The sequence below is a fragment of the Cottoperca gobio genome, chromosome 13, assembly GCF_900634415.1.
Source record: "Cottoperca gobio chromosome 13, fCotGob3.1, whole genome shotgun sequence".
Classification (NCBI taxonomy): domain Eukaryota; kingdom Metazoa; phylum Chordata; class Actinopteri; order Perciformes; family Bovichtidae; genus Cottoperca; species Cottoperca gobio.
The window spans coordinates 25,272,152-25,295,811 of record NC_041367.1 but is presented as its reverse complement, the minus strand read 5'-3'; the positions used below and the strand labels follow the sequence as shown (position 1 = coordinate 25,295,811).

General features: G+C 42.7%; 1 protein-coding gene across 3 annotated transcripts in view; it reads left to right on the top strand.

Annotated features, from left to right (window-relative positions):
- The window catches only part of LOC115017913 (neurofibromin), an 89,272-nt gene that overhangs the window by 7,170 nt on the left and 58,442 nt on the right, over positions 1-23,660 (top strand). For 2 of the 3 annotated variants that reach the window (XM_029446639.1, XM_029446636.1), the window contains exons 2-28: positions 1,805-1,948; positions 3,449-3,532; positions 6,454-6,644; positions 6,809-6,915; positions 7,201-7,268; positions 8,356-8,431; positions 8,839-8,996; positions 9,083-9,256; positions 10,216-10,344; positions 10,461-10,535; positions 10,616-10,747; positions 12,083-12,217; positions 12,404-12,517; positions 13,333-13,412; positions 14,185-14,308; positions 14,485-14,731; positions 15,219-15,292; positions 15,522-15,605; positions 16,529-16,918; positions 17,210-17,349; positions 18,344-18,466; positions 18,691-18,774; positions 18,903-19,019; positions 19,710-19,891; positions 19,984-20,195; positions 21,405-21,566; positions 22,915-23,012. In XM_029446639.1, the coding sequence (XP_029302499.1) occupies positions 1,805-1,948; positions 3,449-3,532; positions 6,454-6,644; positions 6,809-6,915; positions 7,201-7,268; positions 8,356-8,431; positions 8,839-8,996; positions 9,083-9,256; positions 10,216-10,344; positions 10,461-10,535; positions 10,616-10,747; positions 12,083-12,217; positions 12,404-12,517; positions 13,333-13,412; positions 14,185-14,308; positions 14,485-14,731; positions 15,219-15,292; positions 15,522-15,605; positions 16,529-16,918; positions 17,210-17,349; positions 18,344-18,466; positions 18,691-18,774; positions 18,903-19,019; positions 19,710-19,891; positions 19,984-20,195; positions 21,405-21,566; positions 22,915-23,012 (3,704 nt within the window). The remainder of the gene's footprint in view (positions 1-1,804; positions 1,949-3,448; positions 3,533-6,453; positions 6,645-6,808; positions 6,916-7,200; positions 7,269-8,355; positions 8,432-8,838; positions 8,997-9,082; positions 9,257-10,215; positions 10,345-10,460; positions 10,536-10,615; positions 10,748-12,082; positions 12,218-12,403; positions 12,518-13,332; positions 13,413-14,184; positions 14,309-14,484; positions 14,732-15,218; positions 15,293-15,521; positions 15,606-16,528; positions 16,919-17,209; positions 17,350-18,343; positions 18,467-18,690; positions 18,775-18,902; positions 19,020-19,709; positions 19,892-19,983; positions 20,196-21,404; positions 21,567-22,914; positions 23,013-23,660) is intronic. The other variant, XM_029446638.1, reaches the window with a different exon arrangement.

Below are 23,660 nucleotides of genomic sequence, written 5' to 3'. Positions count from 1 at the left end.
TGCAATTCACGTATCTGTCGTACATGACCAGCTGTACACTCACATGTGTTATGATTACATTACTTATGAACAAAAACCAGCAAGTTGACGACTTTGCAAATACAGCCAAAGTTCATGCAAATGCAACGTTTGCATTAGTTTACCAAAAGTAAAGCTTTGTGTCCATCAGAAACTCCATAAATCTCAAGATATGAGGCAGAGCAGCCGGAGGACATCAGAGGGAAAACCAGAAAACATTTTCTCCTTAGAATATGATCTAGTTTCACCAAAATCAACTTACTGTCATAAAGGCTTACACACTTCTCCTGTGAGATCGTGTCCGCTCCCCCAAGTTACAGACAGACAAGTCAGTGTAGCATCAAAATCATTTATACATTTTTATGTTTTCTAAGGTCAAATAGCTGCATAATGTCGCTGTAATGAGGCGTTACTGTTTCATCATCACAAAATAATAACAATCATACTTTTACCATCGTTTTAGAACCCGATGGATTGCTGGTCAAATAAACACAGAATTTGTGATGCACGTTTTCCAGAATTTTCTGAAATATTTTAGACTAAATGATTAATCGAGAAAGTAATCTTTAGATCAATCGATAATGTTGTGAATAATAATAATAATAAGTTGCAGCCATAATTGAGTGTACTGTGCCTGATGATGCTCAGGAGGCCATAACCTTCAACCTTTCTTTGCATCTGTAGTTGTGATCAGTTTTGTGTGGCTTTTACTCTTATAATCTTTCAAAACTCTGGCTTATTGTGTATTAAAGTGAAGAGAGATATTTTGTGAGGCCGACTGTAGTTTTGATCTTAAGGCATGTGGAAGTCTGCAACTTTAATGCACATGTGCCATTAGTAACCTGATGACAACATAGAGCATAGCACTCGGGCCCAGTAGAGAGAGAGGTTGGTCTGAGGCTGCGTTCTGAAGGATGCAATGACACCACATTGTTCAGTCGGTCCAAGATGACTGCAGCATCTGCACTGGAATCTTTTCATCCTGCCTGGACAGTTGAACATGGCGGCACTGGTGGAACCTGGATATATCTAATCTCTAATCTTGATTAACTCTGTTCACATTTTTCTAGATGTTTTACAGCGACAAACCAAGGGGCCCCAAAATGTAATCCCATTTATTGTGTATCGCAAATACCAGCCTATGGCCAACATGAACACATAAAGTAATAATAGTTCATACTGGCTCATTTCTCACTTTTCAGTCACCAAATATTTCCAAATCGTTCCTATTTTTTTATACGACTGTCTATTAAATTGAATACTTATTGCATTATCTCATTAAAAGTCTTTCAGGAAGGGGATTTGTGTTTAATGTGGAAATATGGGTGCAGGAAGTGTTGAGTTCATTGATTATGAATGATAAGTAGAAAGGACGGAAATAAATAAGTGACTGCAAAGAGTATTCATGTCGAAAGAAGAGTAGGACATGACGGTAGTTTTTCTGATGGAATATTCATTATTATTCCATATATGAATTGGAATTTACAGTGGTTTATTTTCAATGAATTTTATCTCAAAGTATTTACTTTTACTTCTTCTGGTTGGGTATAGCACACTCTGATGAGCTGATATGTTTCCAACATGTCCAGTATGTTGTGAACGCTACAGGATGTGACTATTGCAGCTTAATGACAATAACAAAGCTGACAATGCTTTAACAACAAAAACAAATATAATACAACACTATGTAATATTCCTTAATGGTAAATGGACTTCACTGTAATGTGACACCATGAGTTGAACAGCATCATCTGCATCATTATCCTCTCTTGTCTTTTTACTTCAGCTTCCCATTAAAGTTGGACACCAGAACACCCACACAAAAGTCAGCACAGAGCACAACAAGGAATGTCTGATCAACATCTCCAAGTACAAGTTCTCCCTCGTCATCAGTGGCCTCACCACCATCCTCAAAAATGTCAACAACATGGTGAGTGGGCTTCTTTCTCTGTGGACAGATTCTCCAGTTTTGTCACCTTTTGAAAGAGTTGTTTGCTGTAATCCTTTTTCTTTATACTAGTGAGTATTTCCACTGCATGGTGCGGCTCTGCTCGACGTGGCTCCATTAGTTTTCTTCACTAGGGATAGTTCCTGCCACCTGCTGCTTTTTTTTCAGCACCACCTCAGCCGAGGTTCCAAGCGAGCTGAGCCGTTACTGAAAGGTGACCGGTGCAGGAAGGGCTCAATGTGTACATGTTGTACAGGGTACACCAGTACAATACAACAGCCCTGCCATAACATGGATAATGTTCCCCTTTTAGGGACTTGTCAGCCATGTGTAAATTGAATGATATGTTCAATAAGGAGGCCATAGTTAAATGTGTTTTTGTACTGAACTGCAGGATATGGAGATGTGTATTCTAATATTCAGACCTCCTCAAGCATGTACATTTAAAAGGCAAAAATATAGAAACACCTCAATATAATTAAGTCCAGTACATCACCATCTCTGACCACGATGCTAACGCATACAGTTGAATGAACACTTCCATGACAGTGTCAGCAAAGATATTAATATTCTGCTAGTGTTGGACGATATGACGGTACGTTCTGTGCAACGGTACAACGTGATCCGGCCATATTGCAATCTCACAGCTGTTTTGGGCAGACATGGAGGACAGTCACATCATACAATCAGGATGAAGAGGATATATGATTACCAGCTGTTTGCACAGTATTCTGTCCGCTTTGTGACATGTAAGATGAGCAAAGCCTGCAGGAAAAGTCCCGTACAATTGTCCCGTCTGTTTTTACTTTTGGTATACTCTTAAGTATGGATGTCACGATACCAGAAATGTAATGTTTGATACCAACACCGGTGAAATTCCATGATTCTCGATGCCAATTGGAGAATACCGTTTTTTATTAAGAAGTTAAACGGGTCATAATTCCCTCTCCAATATTTATTTGATATTGCTGTGTAAACTTCTTTCAAACAACTATAAATTAAAACAAAATTGGCTGTTTGGGAGCGCAGGAGCAGAGGAGACCTGTGGCACAGGGCACCCGTGTGCTGTAGGAACAGAAGAGCAGAAGTGAAATTTAAATAAAAAACGAGTACCGTCACATTTTAGAATTTTGGCATGTACTTGGTACCAAAGTATCGCTTCTGGTGACATCCCGACTCTAAAGTACACATCTTTATGATGCTTTATGATGCTTTATGATGCTTTATGATGCTTTATGATGCTTTATGATGCGGTGAATGAAGTCAGGCGGGTATTTATTTGCACCTGTTAACCTTAAAACCTGTAACACTTGAAATTATTGTTCCACGGAACTTTAAAGCTTCCATTTAGAAATAATTTGAGTCTTACTGTTTTGAGACTTGATGAGTGATGCAGCAACACACACCTTGGGGTTTCCCAATGCTGTATCCTAATGTCTAATTGCTGAGTGAATGATAGTTTGACTGCGATCGTCTTCACAGCGGATATTTGGAGAAGCTTCTGAGAAGAACCTCTACCTCTCCCAGCTCATCATCCTGGACACCCTGGACAAGTGCCTGGCTGGGGTGAGTCTGCGCCTCAACACCTTGTCTGGAGCTGTAGGGGAAAAATAATTAACAAAAACAATGCTTTAGAAATGATCTGTTCTTGTCTCTTTGAAGACAAAGACCCTCGCCTTCATGTCAAGCCCTGTGTTGTTACCTCCAATCCGTGTGCATTCATCCAGACACAAACCTCTGTTAATGTACTTATCCTCCATCAATCATACTCTCCTCATCCCTGGGAGCTTCCTCTGTGAACCAGCAGGCTGGGATTACATTTGCAGGAGCCTATCATCCGATGGGAACTGCTCTCAGCTTCCAGTACAGGTTTCTGTCATTAGCATTCACAGTCAGATGGAAGCCAAGTACCTTTCTCTATTTTTGGATGGGTTGTGCTTCTGCATTGGAATAGGTTTCTAAATTCATAAGAAGTGGGATTTGTTAAGAAAGCTGCTTCATGATATACTGCTCTCTTATTTCTGCAGTATATCCAAACAGTGTTCAAGTCTGGATATTATTACATGGCCTGTGGCCGTGAACATTAAGGCTTGATGATGTTGTTGAAATTATTATCATTATTATTATAATTGTAAGGATATTGTTTTAATATCCATATATGTTACAATATGGAAAATGTATTTACCATCGCGTATAAAATAATCAAAGTGATAAAAGAAGAGTGCTCCAATTTAGTGGCCGAACATCGCTGTCTGCTGATATTCCCCTTGTTCACTGCCATGAGATGGTTCAAAGGGCTGAAGGACTTTAAAACAGTTATACCTTTTTATAATGAAAATGCTTTTGTTTCCCCGGCACAGAAGGGGTTATAAATAATAACAAAAACTAAATGAAGGGTTTATGGGTATCGGCCAGATTGTCATTTTAAAGGTCAGTATCTCGTCAGGGATGGAGTTCTTCAAATGCAACATTACCTACAGACACATGCACACTTGGAGCAGGTATATATAATATTATGTCATTTCAAGAGGATTTTACTCTTGACTATGGAGGGAGTAATAACAATAAGAATTTCATAACCCACTTAATCGTTATCTTGAAGGCAAGATAACGTAACAGAAAACACTATGGACATGAATGTATGCATTGTATTGTATGCATTGTATTGTATGCATTGTATTGCAGATGAAACGTGAGTAAAAAACATGCCTTGATAGTCACAAGCTAACAAGAAGCCCCACCTGGAGAGGTTAAATGGACAGGTAGCATGTGTTGGGGAGATACAACAGCACCTCAGAACTGGGAAGATTAGCAACAATAGCCACATTTCTGGGGTTTTTCCCAAATTGTATCAACATTGGAGAGACATTGAGGTGGAGATACATGACGGAGGTAGACCTGCCTCTGGAGCTGCGGTCTATAAACTGGGAGAGACCCAGACGATATAAATACCAAAAAACAGGCACATTTGCCTGGTGTGTTGCTGTTGACCACAAAGAAGATGATTACAGTGTTACGGAGAAATGTGAAGCCATCAATGGAAGGAAAGGTTAAAAGTTGTATATTTGATGAAAGATCTAACAGCCAAAGTCCAACTAAGGGCGGATGCTTTCAACACCAAGTGAACACCGGTAATACTAAAGTTAGCGACACTGATTAAAGACACAAGTTCTCTGTGATGTCCGTTGAGGGGAGGAGTCCGACTGCTGCGCCCTGTAATGCCAAGTGGATACAGATATACTGTGACTGATGGGTCATTGCATATTGGTTAAAATAAGTGTGACTGTGATGCATCTTTGAACAGAACCCACATAAGATGGGTCGATGCGATGCTTACGTTTGTTATGTGATCTATGTATCATTTTTGTGTGTTCACTTCTTTATGACTGCATATGAAATTGAATATGAATATTGGCCCAGAATTTGATACAAAGAACTGTCCTACTGTCATGAGACCAAACTCTTCATATGAGTTTAGCAAAAACATTATCCATCCATCCATCCATCCATCGTCTACCGCTTATCCGGGATTGGGTCGCGGGGGCAGCAGCTCCAGTAAGGAACCCCAATCTTCCCTTCTCCGGGCCACATCCTCCAGCTCCGACTGGGGGATCCTGAGGCGTTCCCAGGCCAGTGAGGAGATATAATCTCTCCACCGAGTCCTGGGTCTTCCCCGGGGTCTCCTCCCAGCTGGACGTGCCTGGAACACCTCCCTAGGGAGGCGCCCAGGTGGCATCCTTACTAGATGCCCGAACCACCTCAACTGGCTCCTTTCAACGTAAAGGAGCAGCGGCTCTACTCCGAGTCTCTCACGGATGGCTGAGCTTCTCACCCTATCTCTAAGGGAGACGCCAGCCACCCGTCTGAGAAAACCCATTTCGGCCGCTTGTACCCGTGATCTCGTTCTTTATTAAACATTATTATCATTATTATTACTTTGCTCAAAAACAAATCCAGTTCCATCGCTGATGGGACATCCGTTAGAACGCGCGCCCTTCTGTAGCTGCAATGGATGAGCAACAGCTGATTAGTCCCTGGATGTCCGGGGATGACCTCTGCTCGTCCTTAACATATTTTGACAAATAGACTCTTGTAATGTGTGAACTAAGAGATTGTGGTCCCTCACAAAGGACTTGAGTTAATTATTTACTGTCATTCTGGCTTTTCAATTATTGAAGTGTCAGTTAAGGAAGATTCCATTTGGGCCACCAGTAATGTACTTTGGCCACCAAATCAAGGGTTGCTTGGTTGGGGCCACTGCTTGAAAATATTAGCGTCTATCCCTGACACTTTAACAGTGGTCAGAGTTTATGTATAAAATCCTCTCTCCTGATTGGCTGCTGTCAGTGCTGTCAGCTGAAGAGTGAGACACACACATACATGTGTGTTTTGTGTGTGTGTGTGTGTGTGAGTGTGAGAGAGATCAATGAATGGAACAGACTGAGTCTTTCTCCTGACTGTCCCTCCTCTCTGTCCTCTCTCCTCAGCAATCCAAGGACTGCTTGCGTCTGGATGAGACCATGCTGGTCAAACAGCTGCTGCCAGAGATCTGCCATTTCATCCATACATACCGTGAGGGCCACCAGCACGCAGCTGAGCTCCGGGCCTCAGCTTCAGCCGTCCTCTTCTCTCTGAGCTGCAACAACTTCAACGCCGTCTTCAGCCGCATCTCCACCAGGTAGCTCACATACCCAGTTTGGATATTAGTTGACTAATTGAAATCATATGAGTATTGTAGGGAATCATTTTCATCTCCCAGATGAAGGCTACAACATCTCTGAGTTGATTTCTCTGATTGCGTTCAAAGCAGCAGAATTCATGTGTGCTTTGGTGTCTCCTCAGGCTACAGGAGCTAACAGTGTGCTCCGAGGACAACGTGGATGTTCATGACATAGAGCTGATGCAGTACATCAATGTGGACTGCTCCAAGCTGAAGAGGCTGCTACAAGGTTAGCTTCTAATGCTCATACAGTTTGACATTAGCAGGGTCAGAACTTCTTAAAGGAAGGGATGTACTATAAGTTGTCACACATTTCAGATCTCACTGTCTTATTTTCTGAGAGCTGGTTTTGGGTGTAGGTCACTGAAGAAACAAACCTGGGTCAACATGCCCAGGCTTTGTTTCTTCTTCGAGGATTCTTGATGTAAAGAATTCCTGATCTGTTACAGAAATTATGAAGATTGTTTGAACCAATGTTTGTGATGGTATGTGCTAATTCTGTTTTTTGTTCCAGAAACTGTGTTGAAGTTTAGAGCTCTGAAGAAGCCTGCCCAGCTGGCAGTCATCAACAGTTTAGAGAAGGTACCTCGACCATCTGGTTTCTGTCCCAAATTATAACACTTGACAATTAAAGTGCTCTTACAAAACTCTGACTCTTGTCTAGTAGTCCCAATACGTGATGCATACGCCCTCTATGGGCCGATATCGATTCTAATTAGTAGTTCGAGCAGACCGATATTTGGAACTGAAACACATTTGCAGTACAAACTTAGTTAAATGCCTTTAAGCAGATGTTTAATTACATGCTGCAAAAAGGGAACTTTTCAACAATATCTTAAAAAACAAAGAGTCATGGCTGTTCCAGGCTGACACCTGAGCTTGTATTGTAGACTGCCTTCCTTGGTGCTGGTAGACGTGATACAAAAACCTTCTTTGATCATGAAGCCCAATTTTACTCTACAGTTCTCTGCTTTCAGTTAACTTCCTAAAGATCCGACGCCCCGGCTGACAGACTCTTTCAGAGGCTGTAGTGGGCTCTGTTTTAAAGCTAGCAGTGAAGGGACTGGTATCATGTGAAACTAGAGAAACCCGAGGAAGGTGCCAACCACGTCATGCTAGCTTGCTGTGCAGGAGGCTAAGTAACGCTCCACAGTTAAGCTACATTTTGGTGAAGGACAAACTAGCACAGCCATATTCACAGGGGTCCATTGGCCTCTCACCGCAACATATCTGAATGAAAATGGGTTCTCTGGATACCCACGAGTCTCCCCTTTTAATGCAGTACAAAGGTGTTATTTCCACCTATTTTAAAAAGGTGTATTTGAATGTTTCTGCATGAATTGAAAGAGACTCTTGTGGATCTTCATGTGTGATGTTAGTCCCCATAGCAGCCGCTTCATTGTAGTGAGACTATTTTTTAAAACTTGACCTTGCTGTATAAAATGAGTTGTTGTGAGCGCTGGGATAATCACAGCCTCATGATCGGCCAGGCAGAAAATCGATCGACCCCGATGCCCTATACTCGTGGCTAGCTGAAATGTCAACAATAATTAAGCGCTTGTTCACACTTGTTAGCAGGGAAGTGTTGTATTGCTTCAGTGGGACCGTTCTGAAGTGGATAGTTGTGCTGTGTTCAGGTTCTTATACTAAAGCTGTTCTCTCTCTACAGGCGTTTTGGAACTGGGTGGAGAATTACCCAGATGAGTTCACCATGCTTTACCAGCGGCCACAGGCAGACATGGCAGGTAAGAATGGATTCAAAGCATTCAGTCTAACTTGGGATGAGTCTCTCCTCATCTCACAATATGCCTAGGATTTGATTTGATTTGACTTAATTAAATATGTATCTAAATAATTTAAGAGTTCTATAGATACACATTGTAAAAAGCAACCAGTTCAAGCCAGTCATCAATGATCAACTGTATGTGCTCGATGAGGCCTTTATTTTTACACTAACAACTCAGCCAGTGTGATAGTTGTCTGGAACAAAGTGGTGGCTCACCCAACACACAGAAACACTAACTTACTGTCTAGAATGTACTCGTGAAGTAAATCATCCATTACAGTTGACATCATCAAATATTATTATTGATCATTAAAAGCATGTAACCTTTGTGTGTGTGTGTATGTCTGTGTCTGTGTCTGTGCTCAGAAGCTGCAGAGAAGTTGTTTGACCTGGTGGACAGCTTTGCAGAGAGCGCAAAGAGGAAGGCAGCTGTGTGGCCTCTGCAAATCATCCTCCTCATCCTCTGTCCAGAGATCACACACACCATCTCTAAAGACACCGTGGAAGACAGCAAGGCCAATAAGGTTGGAGGAAAGAACACACACAGACACACAGAGCAGAGACTGACTCCAGCACTCACACACACTTTCCTTTCCTGTTGTGTCTGCAGAAACTGTTTCTGGACAGTTTGCGGAAAGCTTTAGCAGGGCAGGGTGGCAGCAAGCAGCTGATGGAGAGTGCTGCCATCGCCTGTGTCAAACTGTGTAAAGCCTCCACCTACATCAACTGGGAGGATCACTCAACCATTTTCCTCCTGGTCCAGTCCATCGTCATAGATCTCAAGGTCTGAGCAGTTCTCTCTTCATGTTGTGTTTTGTTTCCAGTGTTCCTTCTTTGTGTCCATTTTGATCACAGCAGCTAGAATATTTAATCATCTGACATTGAAAAAAAGTAGAATTTCCAAACAACTACGATGCTTTTGTTGATTTAGATCAATTATTTAAGCTTAAAGGTAAGAGGATGCAGAAAGTGCTGAACCTGAAAGAGGGATTTGTACACATGAGAGGAAGGTGTTCCCTCGTACTATACACAGTTTTTCATTGGAATATATGTCATTATTATAGGATTCTGTTTTATAAATCACAATCATTGTGGAACTGGGCGCACAAGCCGCAATTCAACTCCCACAGTTCACCAGAAATATGGCAAGAAAAGTGCAATTTCACCGACGGTGTAGCTCTGATTTAACGAGGCTGTTTGTTAGCGTCCATAATGGTCATTCATCATTGCACTAAATTCTCAGCCGCCATCAGATTCATTCTTTATTGTCCCTTATAGAGGAAATGTGCACGATCAACCACTGAAAGCAAATACAACTCCAAACAGGGTACAAACAAACGTCTCAACAACAACAACGATAATGCTACGACACAGGAGGAGCAGCAGGTGGGGTTGGACTGAGAGCCCTCAGTTTGCGAATGGCAGAGTCTTTGTTGGCAGCGTTTCTGGATATCTTTGATGTGCTGATCAAAGCTCAGTTTATTGTCCAGGATGATGCTGATTAGAGAAATGTTCTTAGCTAAGGTTGAGAAGACTTGATGTTTAATCACCACTTAACAGAGCTCTCTCCGAAACATGACTGTACACATGATTTATAACCCTTAGAACACTTGAGCTGAATGTGTAATTGACCACCAGTTATTCCTCTCTATGAGCATTTTGTGACAAGTCACCAGTTGATCTCCCCAGAAAATGTGCTTTTGAAGGACCTGAAGTGACCCGTGTCTCTCCCCGTCCCACCAGGCTCTGCTGTTCAACCCAACCAAACCCTTCTGGAGGGGGACGGGCAGCCAGAACGCTGACGTGGAGCTCATGATGGACTGCTTTGTCTCCTGTTTCCGCATCAACCCTCACAACAACCAGCACTTTAAGGTGGACTGAAAAATAGTGATATTAGTTTGTTGTTTGTAATGTATGAACATGGCGCAGGTACGTAATATGATTTGCTCTCGCTAAATTCTCATGAATGTTTCCTCTTTGCCCTGAAGGTCTGTTTGGCCTCCTCCTCTCCCTCCACCTTTCACTTTGTCCTGGTCAACTCGTTGCACAGAATTATCACCAATGTAAGTCTGCAGAGCTTAACGTGAGTGATGATGGAATGGTTTGATTTGTTACTTCACTTGTGTCGCCTGTCTACTTTCAGTCTCATCTGGACTGGTGGCCTAAGATCGATGCAGTTTACTGCTACTCCGCAGAACTCCGCTTTATGTTCTCAGACACCCTCAGCCGGGTGATCCAAGGCGCCGGCACCCACGCTCCACTACGCATGACACCGGTGAGAGGACATTACTTTACTACATTAAGCATGTTGGTGTAAAGTTTTAGACTGAGGGGTAATAAAGTAATTCACCTTAACTGAACTCTTAAATCTGAAAATGCATATTATTGATTCAAAGTTTCATACACTTGCGCAAAATTGGTCACAAGATTACGTGAATTTGAGTCTTATTTTTGTTTATCACTTCTATCAGTTATGATAAGGTTGTATTTACCAAAGTATTTGTGGAGTACAAGGAACATGGTGACATAATGAAGTCCGACAGCAAGCACGAGCAGGGAGGCCATCAGACTGGACACAAGCAGCAGTTTAGATCATCTGAAACACTTTATGTGGAGGTCAAACTGAAGAGACTGTCACTAATGACACCTCACAAACTGCAGACTCACTGCGATGAGTACAGTAGTTCGTAGTTGACCCAGGAAGTCAGTTTGTAAACTGATGGATGTTTACAATTGATAGAAATGTATTTGAGTGACAGACAGTACAGTTGGTACAGAAATGGAGCTGGCAGCCTGCTGCCACTGAATGACTGACTGTAGCTTATAGTAACTAAACATGAAACTAACATTAACGAGTAAACTGTATTTAATATGTATCGTCACACCTGTCTGAGGGCCAATCCTCTGACCAGTTGAAGTGCATCCCTCGTATGTACAGTGTTCATATTGCCGAGATATTTCTGAAGTTCGGAAAATGCTGTGGTTTATCTCCAGCTGTGTTTTCCCATGTGCAAACCTAAACCAACAATGTGTTAGTGCTCTTTCTTTCTGACTTTCCTCCCCACTGTTGCCTCTCAGCTCCAAGCACATTGGTTGCTATTAAAGACGTAAGTCTTTAAAAGCAGCTCAAAAATATATAGTTTCACTTTTAGAAAGGGCTCAGTCATTTCCTATAACAGCTGAACAATGTAGTGTTACTCAAACAGGAGTAAATGATGCATTTGTTGAGGGCTAATTGTTTATTAATCAACATTTGGTGCTCTGGTTCGTTAGTTTTAGTTGTATTCTGAGTCAGGCATGGAGCGATACTGAGCTCTGCTCACGTGCCTGGTGGGATACCTTCAGAGCTGCTTTGGCTCTGCACATGGGCTTTGTTGACGATAAGGAAAATGTAGAATATATATCAGAGGAACATTGTCTTTCTTTATCAGTCGGCACCTAAATCAGATGGACCTGAGGCAGGGAACAGTTTATAATGAAATGTGATTCTTGTTCTTTGGGCTGCATTCATTCAGAGTGTGTAGTTGACACCTTGAATTTGCTGAATAATCACTCCTGTTCAACATACAACTAACGAGAGTTGTCCCTGCGTTCTGCTGCCCTCCCACAGAGTCTGACATTCAAAGGGATGACCACCAGCCTTAAGTTCAAAGAGAAAGCCACAGAACTGGACACTCGAAGTTACAAGTGCCTCCTTCTCGCTCTGGTCAAACTCATCCACGCTGACCCCAGACTCATGCTGCACGTGAGTCCGTCTCGACACTTAGAAACCACTTTTATTAATTGGTTTACTTATCATAAGTCTGTGCATTGATTACTCTTCTTACACGCAGGTTTTTACACACATATACTCTTAAGATGTTTTGATGTTAATTTATCTCAACTGAAATGACTTGACAACTTTTTGTACTTGAACTTCTCTTTGTGTTAGAACCCAGTGAAACAAGCTCCAGAGATGCAGAGCAGCACGGCAGAGCTCATCACCGGCCTGGTGCAGCTAGTGCCTCTAACGAACACCACCCAGCTCTCACAAGAGGCCATGGAGGTCAGAGCCCAAACCCTCTTCTTCACTAAACACTTGTCATTTGTATGGCAGAGAACACTTAGTAGAATTCTGACTTGAAGAAGAGTTGTTTTCTCATCATCTACTTTCCCCCAACTTTTTTCTTCCGAATCAGATTTTCAATAAACATTATGGACATAATTATCCTATTTCTTTAAGTCAGTGGACTCACAAGAGACATAGAAAAATAATGGAGAAAGTGAGAGGCTGCGATCACCTGACCTCTTCGTCACTGCCGGCAGGAAAGAGAGAAATGAGGCCTTTTAATGTGAACATTCGTGCAGGAAGTTTTGAGTTGCATTGACTTTTTATTGAGATCAATAGTGATGGAAGAAATCGTGAAACGGTAGAAAACTGAACATATTTAAATACCCAAAAAAGTATTTGTTAGAAATGTGAGTGTTGTCAGCAGAGAATATGTGTACGGGCGATGAGTTTATTAAGATGACACACAGCTCATTTAAACAGGATCACAATATATATTATACTTTTACAGAAAATAAGAAGTAAAAGTTGAAAGCTGCCACCATATAATCACCTGCCAAGAGCTGCTAGTTGCTCTGCATATTTATAATTATAATATGTATCATTCAAATAATTTGCATGTCTAGATTATTATTTTTACCTGAATCCATCAACAACAATAAATACCAACATACATTGTGGTTTGGGCGTTAAGTTACTTTAGAAAACATTTGCTCTTTGCATGTTTCTTTCTGTAAAGCTCACACTAACCATTGTTTGTGTGCTCGTGCTTCTTCTTCTACCTCCCTGTGCGCTGTCCGGTCTGTTTCCAGGCTCTGTTAGTTCTGCACCAGCCAGAGACCATAGAGCTGTGGAATCCTGAGGCCCCCATAGAGACGTTTTGGGACATCAGGTACTCCACATCATTCTCATCTTTCCATAAAGAAGGGCTCTGATCCACAGAGGAAACACAGCTGTCTGCTGTGACAACCATGATGTGCTGGTTCGGGTGACACCGTGGCTTTGTCTTCAGACCCCTTTTTGTATTTTTTTTTTTTTTTACATTTTGTTTTCATAATATTACATGTGAGGTATACAAAATGTCTTAAAATATAAATGATTGGGGTTGAAGCCAGGAAGTCGTTTGACTGCGTGCGTGGCGCGGTTTCTCTTTAGTTCTCCCCTCTCCTTTCTTCCGCTCTGTAGCTGCGACGCCCCGCCCTTCTCAAAACGGAGCGACGGAGAGAATGTGAATGTGCAAAGTAGACAGTAGAAACTGAAACGTGCACATCAATTAGATCAATAGCATAAGCGTTTAGTTTATTTAATAAAAGAGACCTGTCAATGTGAAAAGTGAGTTGTGAATAAAAAAATAATAATTTTCTTTTTAATTCGAGAAACAAAAAAAACACCTTGAATTTCAGGCGCTGCGCCCCACCAAGACAATGGTAGGGGAAACACTGAGGGTATAAAGGATCTTCAAACACCATTAACATGGTTTATGTTTGTTATGATACGACAGCAATTCTCAAGAAATCATTTTGATCAGTTTCTGAGATTTTGTTAGGTTTTATTACTGGAAATAGAACGCTATTTCCAGTAATAAATGCCACTATTGTTTGCTTATTGTTGAAGTTTCAATGGTAACGACTTCCTTCCCTTTTTCTTTTTGCTTCTTTCTTCAGTTCACAGGTGCTCTTCCTTATCTGCCGCAAACTGATTGGCCAGCAAATGGTTAATGGGACAGAAGTTCTCAAATGGCTGAGGGAGATCCTCATCTGCAGGAACAAGTTTCTGCTCAAGAACAAGGTACTGTCCCGTTGCTTCACTGTAACAACAGGCTGCTTTATTAGTTACCAAAAGACAACAGAGCACCTGATGAAGTCTTCCTCTGGGCCAATTAGTGAACATGAGATCTCTTGGCGAATGTTCCACTGGCTGTGAAGCAGAGTTTGAAATGTATGTTTGGTCCTTGATTGTTCCAGGAGTGTGCCACTATGGGTGGGGGTATCCCCATCTGCCGGCAGGCGCAGACGAAGCTGGAAGTGTGTCTCTACATGTTCCTGTGGAGTCCAGACACTGAGGCGGTGCTGGTGGCCATGTCGTGTTTCCGCCACCTCTGTGAGGAGGCTGACATCCGCAGCGCTGCTGACGAGGTGCCCGTCCAGAACATCCTGCCCAACTACCCCACCTTTAGTGAACTGGCCTCCGTCAGCAACATGATGGGAACAGGTCAGTACTGTTAGTCCCACACTGCAGCACTCAGCGCTGCAGCTCACCTTCAAAATATCATTTGGTACAGAGGAGAAGAAAGAGCAATGTACTTACAGAGGGGCCATTATGTTTATGTCAATGGAGATTTGTCCAGTTTTTAAAATGATTTCCAAATCTTACAGACTTCCTAGTTGAGCTTTGTGTAGTTGTTGGAGTTTGAGATGTGCCATCGTCTTCTATAAACAGCATTGATGAGATGCTGCTGCGCTCTTTCCCATCCGGAGGGGAATCCCTTGTTGAGCAAGCAACGTAGAAAAGGCCTCAGCTTAGTGAGCTGTGATCTTCAGGTGCTGCAGACTGACAACATGCCTCCCAATGTCCAGCTGTTATCTCTAAGCAGAATGTAATTCCTCCTCCTGGAACGTTGTACAAGCTCTACAGGCGTTGCCAACTGGAGGACTTTAACTTTGAGTTTCCTTTAACACGCTTGGTCTTGTTTCCACAGGCCGGTCCACCTTGCAGAAGAGGGTGATGGCCTTGCTAAGGAGGGTGGAGCACCCAACACCAGGAAACATTGAGGTAACATTCAGTTCCAATTCAAGCTCATGTAATTCCATACATGCAGATGGAGATGAGCTACATTTAGTAAATCATGTCTTCACTTTTTGATATAAAAGGACTAATAATAATAATAATAATAATAATAATAATAATAATACACATGTATGATGTCAGGTTAGCATTTCTCTCTCACCTGTTTGTGCAGTACTGTTAATGTCCAGTTTATTTTCCTTTGGTCCACCTTCAGGCCTGGGAGGACACGTATGCTAAATGGGACCAGGTCACCAAACAGATTCTCAACTCTCCTAAAAACAAGGCAGATGATGGGCAGGTAAGCATGTTACACAATGGATCTCCTCTCCGTGTAGCTTTGAAGGAGTTATGATCAAATGTGATGTCTCAGCCCTTACAACCCATTAGGGCAAGTGCAGACACATTCCTTTGAAGTGAGACTAAAACCCTTTTAGTTATTGTGTTGCTCTCCAGATGATTGTGTCATGTTCTCACATTATGTCTGATGTTATTGATATAGATTAAAACTAAATTCCCCTTTCTTTCCTCAACCACAACCTTCCTTCTGGCTCGTGTAAATCCATTCTGTGCTCTTTTGTTTGATACATTTACTCCATGTCTGAGGAAGAATGCATATTATCTACAATGTGCCCCACAGTGACCTCCCACCTGATTTTATTGTGGTAATGTAATCCAGTCTTCTGTAATCTGTAGAGCTGGTCTGAGATGCGTTGTGTAGTTTGCACCCTCACATCAACATACCAACACTCTGGGACAGATGATGTAACTAAGATTTCCAAAGGAGGAGCTGTTAATAGGAGTTAATATGTGGAAATATATCTCAGATCTTTTTTAGGGAAAGTTCTTTAAAGATCCTAAATTTGGAAAGACAAGCACTAAATGAAGTACAGTTTGGAGATGTGCCAGGCTCCAGACTTCTCCTCTGGTAGCCCTGGTGCATGCTGATGAATATTTGTCTTTATTTGGATTAGGTACATCATCATGCACTCGCATGAATGTGACCATGTGAGATTTTAACTGGAAAACTCACAAAACATTGTCTGCAACCAATTTCATCTGGAGCCCTGATTTGTTTGTTTTTGTGTTGTTTTTTTTAATTGGTTTTGAGCTGAGTTTCAGGTGGAATAGTGAATGTAATTATTAAGTGTGAGTGTGGACATTGAGAAACTGCCTCTCTGGTGTTGTGCTCCTGCAGTTCAGTGTCTCTGTCCCCCCCCACAGCAGGAGTGGATCAACATGACGGGCTTCCTGTGTGCACTGGGTGGTGTGTGTCTCCAGCAGCGCAGCACCCCTGGCCCAGCCACCTACAGCCCACCTATGGGCCCTATGAGCGAGCGCAAACACTCCATGATCTCCATGGGCCCCTGCGATGTGTCCAACCCTGTGGTCTCGGTCTCCTCCTGCTCCTCATCGGCCTCCAGCGAGACGCCCGTCGGCCGCTTCCTGGACCGGCTGCTGGCTCTGCTGGTGTGTGGCCACGACAGGGTCGGCCTCCACGTTCGCACAAACGTGAAAGACCTGCTGGGGCTGGAGCTCAGCCCTGCCCTCTACCCCATGCTCTTCAACAAGCTGAGGAACAGCATCGGCAAGTTCTTTGACACACAGGGACCGGTGAGTTGAGCTATGGCAGTGCTTGTAATATTGTAACAATACTTTAAACTCACAGTTTGGCATGTTTGGTTGGCAAAGTTTAATCCCAAATATATCTGCTGGAGCAATAAAACAAGTTCAGAAATGCAAATCCATGTAATAATTAGCTTTTCCTAAACTGATATGAATCTGTGGTCTGCCCCTCTGTATCATCATTCTGTGGCTTATTGAGCTTTCCAAATCTGCACAATTTGTTATTCTTTCCAAGGTTTCTATATGAAATGTGCTCCTGTCTGGTTCTGCTGTTTCCAGGTTCCCATCAATGACACTAACACCCAGTTTGTGGAGCAGACCATAGCCATCATGAAGAACCTGTTAGATAACCACACAGAGGGCAGCTCTGAACACCTGGGGCAGGCCAGCATCGAGACCATGATGCTCAACCTGGTCAGGTCAGTACTCCCTGCTCCCCAGGTCGGGTTCTTATGTACCGCAGCGAAGTGGGGCCGGCACTATAAATGCCAAAGTCTGTCACTGACTGTGTGAGTGATGCAGTTAGACTATTGGTCGGTCGATTTAGAGTTTCCCCATTGGCTGAGGCTCTTTCAAAGTGAAATGCTGCCGCTCACTGACTAACAAAGTCTTCCTGTGCTTCGTGACCACAGTCTGAAAGCTGAAGCAGGAAAGTTATCTTACTATGTTTTCTGTAAGACCAACACTTGAGGCTGTGGGCATGTTCATAACTGTCATAGATGTACTCTAGATCTGGTCTGTTTAACTAACATTAATTATTAGTTTGTTGTTGAAACTAGATTATATTGGAAAACGTACTAAATAAAAACAATCCTCAATTATTTGACTCGGACGTGACTGAACCAGGTCACATGATAAGCTGCTTCAGTTAACTTTAAGAACAAATATTACTGGGACCACTACAGACAATTGCAGATGAACACTAAGGGAATTAAAGAATTAACATTATACACACTGCTGACTATCTCTGTTGCAATTTGGCCACAATTTAGCACATTGACCATACATGGTCCAGCCATATACCAGGCACCACCTTGTAGCTGAATGTCACTGACATGTCCAGGCTTCATTAGTCTCTGTTCAACGCACTGATATCAACTGAATGATCATAACAAAAGTGTTGTACTGTTGTAGTTTTGGCGACACCCAGTGGTAGCCGGTGGGGCCTTTCACTACAGATCCCACAGTACAGTTTGAGATGATGTATTTAGAGGGGCAGTGGGGCCCATTGTAGCTCTTCTGCTAGAAATAATAACAAAAGTAAAACAAATAATAACAGCCTTTTGTTCTGCTCAGATACATCCTACACAAAGCTTGCGTAGAATTAGCTAACATAGTGAAAAACTCATTTTCATTGTATCATGACTTAAAGACACAACATGGAGGTGTATTGACCTGCGCTCCATCCCTCAGGTATGTGCGCATCCTGGGCAACGTGGTCCATGCCATCCAGATCAAAACCAAGCTGTGCCAGCTGGTGGAGGTGATGATGGAGAGACGAGACGACCTGTCGTTCTGCCAGGAGATGAAGTTCAGGTCAGTGACAGCAGTGGATTCTTAGGTATACACGCATGTTTACAGGTCAACGACAAAGCCACCTCTACGACTACACTCGTTACCACTGTGCCACTTTTTTACATATCATTGTGTTTCCTAGACCTTAAAAAACTCTGAGCAGGATACAAGCATATTAATGAAACAAAGTCAAAGGGCACCGAAGGTGAAGGTGAGTTAATGCTGTTGTCTTCCTCTTGGTGTAGGAACAAGATGGTGGAGTATCTGACTGACTGGGTGATGGGAACATCCAACCAAGCTGCTGATGATGACATCAAGTGTCTGACAAGGTGCAGCTCTGTTACATGTACTCTACCCAACTAATGCATTGTTGAACTGAGAGAGCTCTCTCCTTACTATCTTCTCCTTTGTGTGTGTGTGTGTGTGTGTGTGTGTGTGTGTGTTGTGTGTGGTGCAGGGACCTGGACCAGGCCAGTATGGAGGCAGTCGTGTCTCTGTTAGCTGGTCTCCCTCTTCAGCCAGAAGAGGGAGACGGAGTAGAACTGATGGAGGCCAAATCTCAGCTCTTCCTCAAGTAAGAACACACCTGCACCCAACCTCCTCTTTGGCATTGTATCATGTGATCATAAATTGATCTTAACAAAAGTCACAATAATTAGATATTTAAAGATGACTTGAAACAGCATATTTATAAAAACTCCATGGAGGAGTGGGGGACAAACATCTGAATATGTGTGTGAGGCATATCCCTACTGTAATGTTGGGTAAGGCTCTGTTTTATGCAGAGACAGCTCTCAGGCTACTTTGGCCATGGAGGGTCCCTGATGTAACCAGGTTACTTAAAGCAAACGCATGCAGCAGGCCAGTAATCAGATTTCTCCCCGGCCTTATTTTGGAAGCGTGGCTCCTATTTTAGATGTATCGTGATATAAGATGCTGGGTCGGTCCTGAGTCTGTGTCAGAGCAGACTGACAGCGCAGGGAGGAAAATAGGTTCAGGGATGATGTACACGGGACACAATGGGATGCAGGATGTCTTTTAGTGTCCTGAGAACACGTTGAACAAACTCCAACATGCAGTGTTTACATTGAGTGTTGACAAGAAATGTGTCAAACTAAACGTTTTCATTATGAAAGTGTGAAAATCAAAGCTTTTGAATATATTGAGAAAAAGGACAAATTAGTCCTCCGAACTTGTGGTGAAGTACCTGCATGTACAAGCCTTTTCTAATGAAATAGCTGATGTTGTTTGTGGTGGTGTGCAGGTACTTCACCCTGTTCATGAACCTGCTGAATGACTGCAGTGAGGTGGAGGATGAGGGTCAGGCAGTGGGGGGCCGAAAGAGAGGAATGTCCCGCCGCCTGGCCTCTCTGCGCCACTGCACAGTCCTGGCCATGTCCAACCTGCTCAACGCTAACGTAGACAGCGGCCTCATGCACTCTATCGGTAAGTCGAGCACAATATTACCGGCCACACCATTTTAAAAATGTAACTTTTTACATAGAAGTTAGTAACAGAGTTTTCACATTCCTCCCCAGGTCTGGGCTACCACAAGGACCTGCAGACTCGAGCCACTTTCATGGAAGTGCTGACCAAGATCCTGCAGCAGGGAACGGAGTTCGACACGCTGGCGGAGACGGTTCTGGCTGATCGCTTTGAGAGGCTGGTGGAGCTGGTCACCATGATGGGAGACCAGGGAGAGCTGCCCATCGCCATGGCACTGGCTAATGTGGTTCCTGGGTCCCAGTGGGTGTGTACCTCTTCTTGATTCAGGGATGTTTCTAAACATTATGTTGACAGTGGGCACAACAAATGTCTTACCTCTACTCAATATACATCAGTATACATCAATATACATCAATATACATCAGTATACATCAGTATACATCAATATACATCAATATACATCAGTATACATCAGTATACATCAGTATACATCAGTATACATCAATATACATCAGTATACATCAATATACATCAGTATACATCAGTATACATCAGTATACATCAATATACATCAGTATACATCAGTATACATCAATATACATCAGTATACATCAATATACATCAGTATACATCAGTATGTATACTGATGTATATCAAATCAAATGTATTTATATAGCTCAATATCACAAATTATACATTTGTCTCAGTGTGCTTTACAGACTGTACAGGATACAACACCCTCTGTCCTTAGACCCTCGCATCGCACAAGGAAAAACTTCCTAAAAGAAACCCCATAATTAAAGGGGGAAAATGGAAGAAACCTCAGGGAGAGACTGAGGAGGGATCCCTCTCCCAGGACGGACAGACGTGCAATAGATGTCGTGTGTACAGGATAAACAACATAGTACAAATACAACATTTGACAGAAAATTATGTTGAGTTGAAAAAGAGAAAGTTTAGATGAATCCAAGAAAATGTCAATAAGGCTTCCCGGTGTCCAGCAGGACCAGGGCAGCAGGCTGTGTCACGATTCATGATCCTGACGTAAACTTTATCAGTGGCAACCTGCCACATGAGACACAGAAACTCTGGGGATGATACCCCGGATGATGAGTTAGTAACATACAGTTACATAAATGCATACAGATAGAGAGGGAGAGGAGGGGAGGAGAGCAGGGAGGTGTCCCCTGGCAGTCTAAGCCTATAGCAGCATAACTAGGGGCTGATCCAAGGCTAACCTGAGCCAGCCCTAACTATAAGCTTTATCAAAAAGGAAAGTCTTTAGCCTGCCCTTAAATGTGGAGAGGGTGTCTGCCTCCTGAACACAAAGTGGAAGCTGGTTCCACTGGAGAGGAGCTTCATAGCTGAAGGCTCTGGCTCCCATTGTACTCTGATGTATACTGATGTATATTGATGTATACTGATGTATATTCATGTATATTCATGTATATTGATGTATACTGATGTATATTCATGTATACTGATGTATACGGTGTGTTTGTTGTACTTCCAGGATGAGCTAGCTCGAGTCCTGGTGACGCTGTTTGACTCCCGCCACCTCCTCTACCAGCTGCTGTGGAACATGTTCTCTAAAGAGGTGGAGCTGGCCGACTCCATGCAGACGCTCTTCAGAGGAAACAGCCTGGCCAGCAAAATAATGACCTTCTGTTTCAAGGTAGCAAACAAAGCACAAACCCTCCATGTAATAACTAGAAATTACTTAACCCATAATTTACTGTTAACCGACAAGATTAGTGCCTTGCATGCAGGGGTGATGTTGTTGAAGTGCCAAACGGGTTGAATCCCTCAGTTATTGCTAGGTGTAGTGTATGTGCTAAACAGGGTTACTGAGTCATTAACCCGTCCGGGAGAGCTTGCAGCCACAATGATGAGTGCATTGTTGTGTACGCATGCAGCCACTTTCCCAGTAAGTCTCCACCGTATCAACTAGTTTAGCTGCGAGGTTGTCAGCCGCGTGTCTCCCTGGCATAACTTTACTCTGTCTGGGTTTCTGCTGGCCGGGTGTTTGACGGTGTGTATGAAGTTATGGTGTGTTCACACCAAACGTGAAGCTAACTTTTCGTACAAAGTCAGTTTAAAGAGGCGAATAGACGTGTATTTGCGAGAATTTAAAAAACTAGCTGTGTAAAGAAAAAGCTATCAGCGTTGAGATTCTCCTCCTGTCGATTCTGTGATACACGCAACTCCTCAGTACCTCATATTTGTACAGAGACCTGACAAAAATCAATGTTTATAAATGTGTGTTGATGGAGCAGCTACATTGTTAGCCCTGATCGATCCAAACTCTATTCAGAAAACAAACATTTTAAAATACTTTTTACAAATCTGTATCATGGAGTTATTTCAGCATCCTTTTGATATGTTTATTGCAATTAAATAAATAAAGCAGATTAATTCAGCTGATGTGACTGGCTACAGAGGCTACAGTGGAATGTCATGAACACAGACACGACGGCATTTCCTTCCCCCACATGTCTACAAAGCAGCACCAGTGGTTAGTGTCACCACGGTTGATGAAACGTTGTTGGTATCTACATGGAGATAAGCCCCTCCCACGTTCCGCCGCCTATAACGCAAGTGAGAGTAAACGCAAATGATGCCATGGTCAAACTTGCGCAGGTAACGGGATGCAAAGAGTGGAACCCAGCATTAATTACGTCATAGCGGTGAACGTAGCAGTGCAGTGTGTTTACAGTTTAGGCTATTTTCCGCTGAATCGATGCTACAAGTCATCAAGCCCAAGCCAAGTTCCGTGTCTTGCTTTCCACCGAAGAAGTTTAGCCCTGAAGGTAGCAACAGCTCCGGCTGACTTAAGGTGGGCTGACCTTCAAGGTGACCGTCTCCTTTTGACAACAAGCCTGTTACTGTTTAACCGATACCATTATTTGGACAAGAAAGTCTTATTGTTGGTTAATGGTTAAATATTAGCATCCCTAGTCTGAGCTGAAACATCTGTCTTATAGGACATTTGATATTATTGACTGTATTTTATGTTGTGTCAGGTATATGGGGCAGCATACCTGCAGAAGCTCCTGGAGCCTTTATTAAGAGGGGTCATCACCACCCCTGAACACATCAGCTTTGAGGTGGACCCCACCAGGTAAGTGACTACATTTAGTATTCATATCGTCAGACAGTTAACTCACAAATAGATAATCCAGACAATCATTCGACACTGTTGTTACTCATGTGTATTATAGAGGATCTCCCAGCAGGATACTGAATGCCCAGATATGTGTTATTCTCATTACATGATCACTGCAATATGGTAGATAAACGATCTCAGAAAATATCACCGTTTCATGGTATACTGTCCGATATACCCTTAAAGGAATGGGAACAGAATTCTGATAATAAATAGAATTATACAACTTATAACACATTTTCCCCCAAACTTTTATACCATGGTATTGTGAAACCCCAATCACAGCATTGTCTGGAGATCATGTTGCAGCCTCTGAGAGCAGCGCTCTAAACAAATGCACCGAAAGCCAGTTGTTGCCCATGTAAAATAGTTATAAAAACTCTGTTATGGCCACATTTGTGCTTAAAGCGTATGGTTAAAACAAATTGGTCAAGATTTTAGGTATGACATACTTTTGCTCTTACTCTTCGAACATCTGTGTATGGTACCGTTTCTGATTTCTAAGTGTTTGACGTTGCTCTCGACAGCCACATTCTGGTGGAGAGACCAGCAGATGGCAGCACAGAGGAGGACACGAGGCTTTTTTGGCATGACGACATTGAA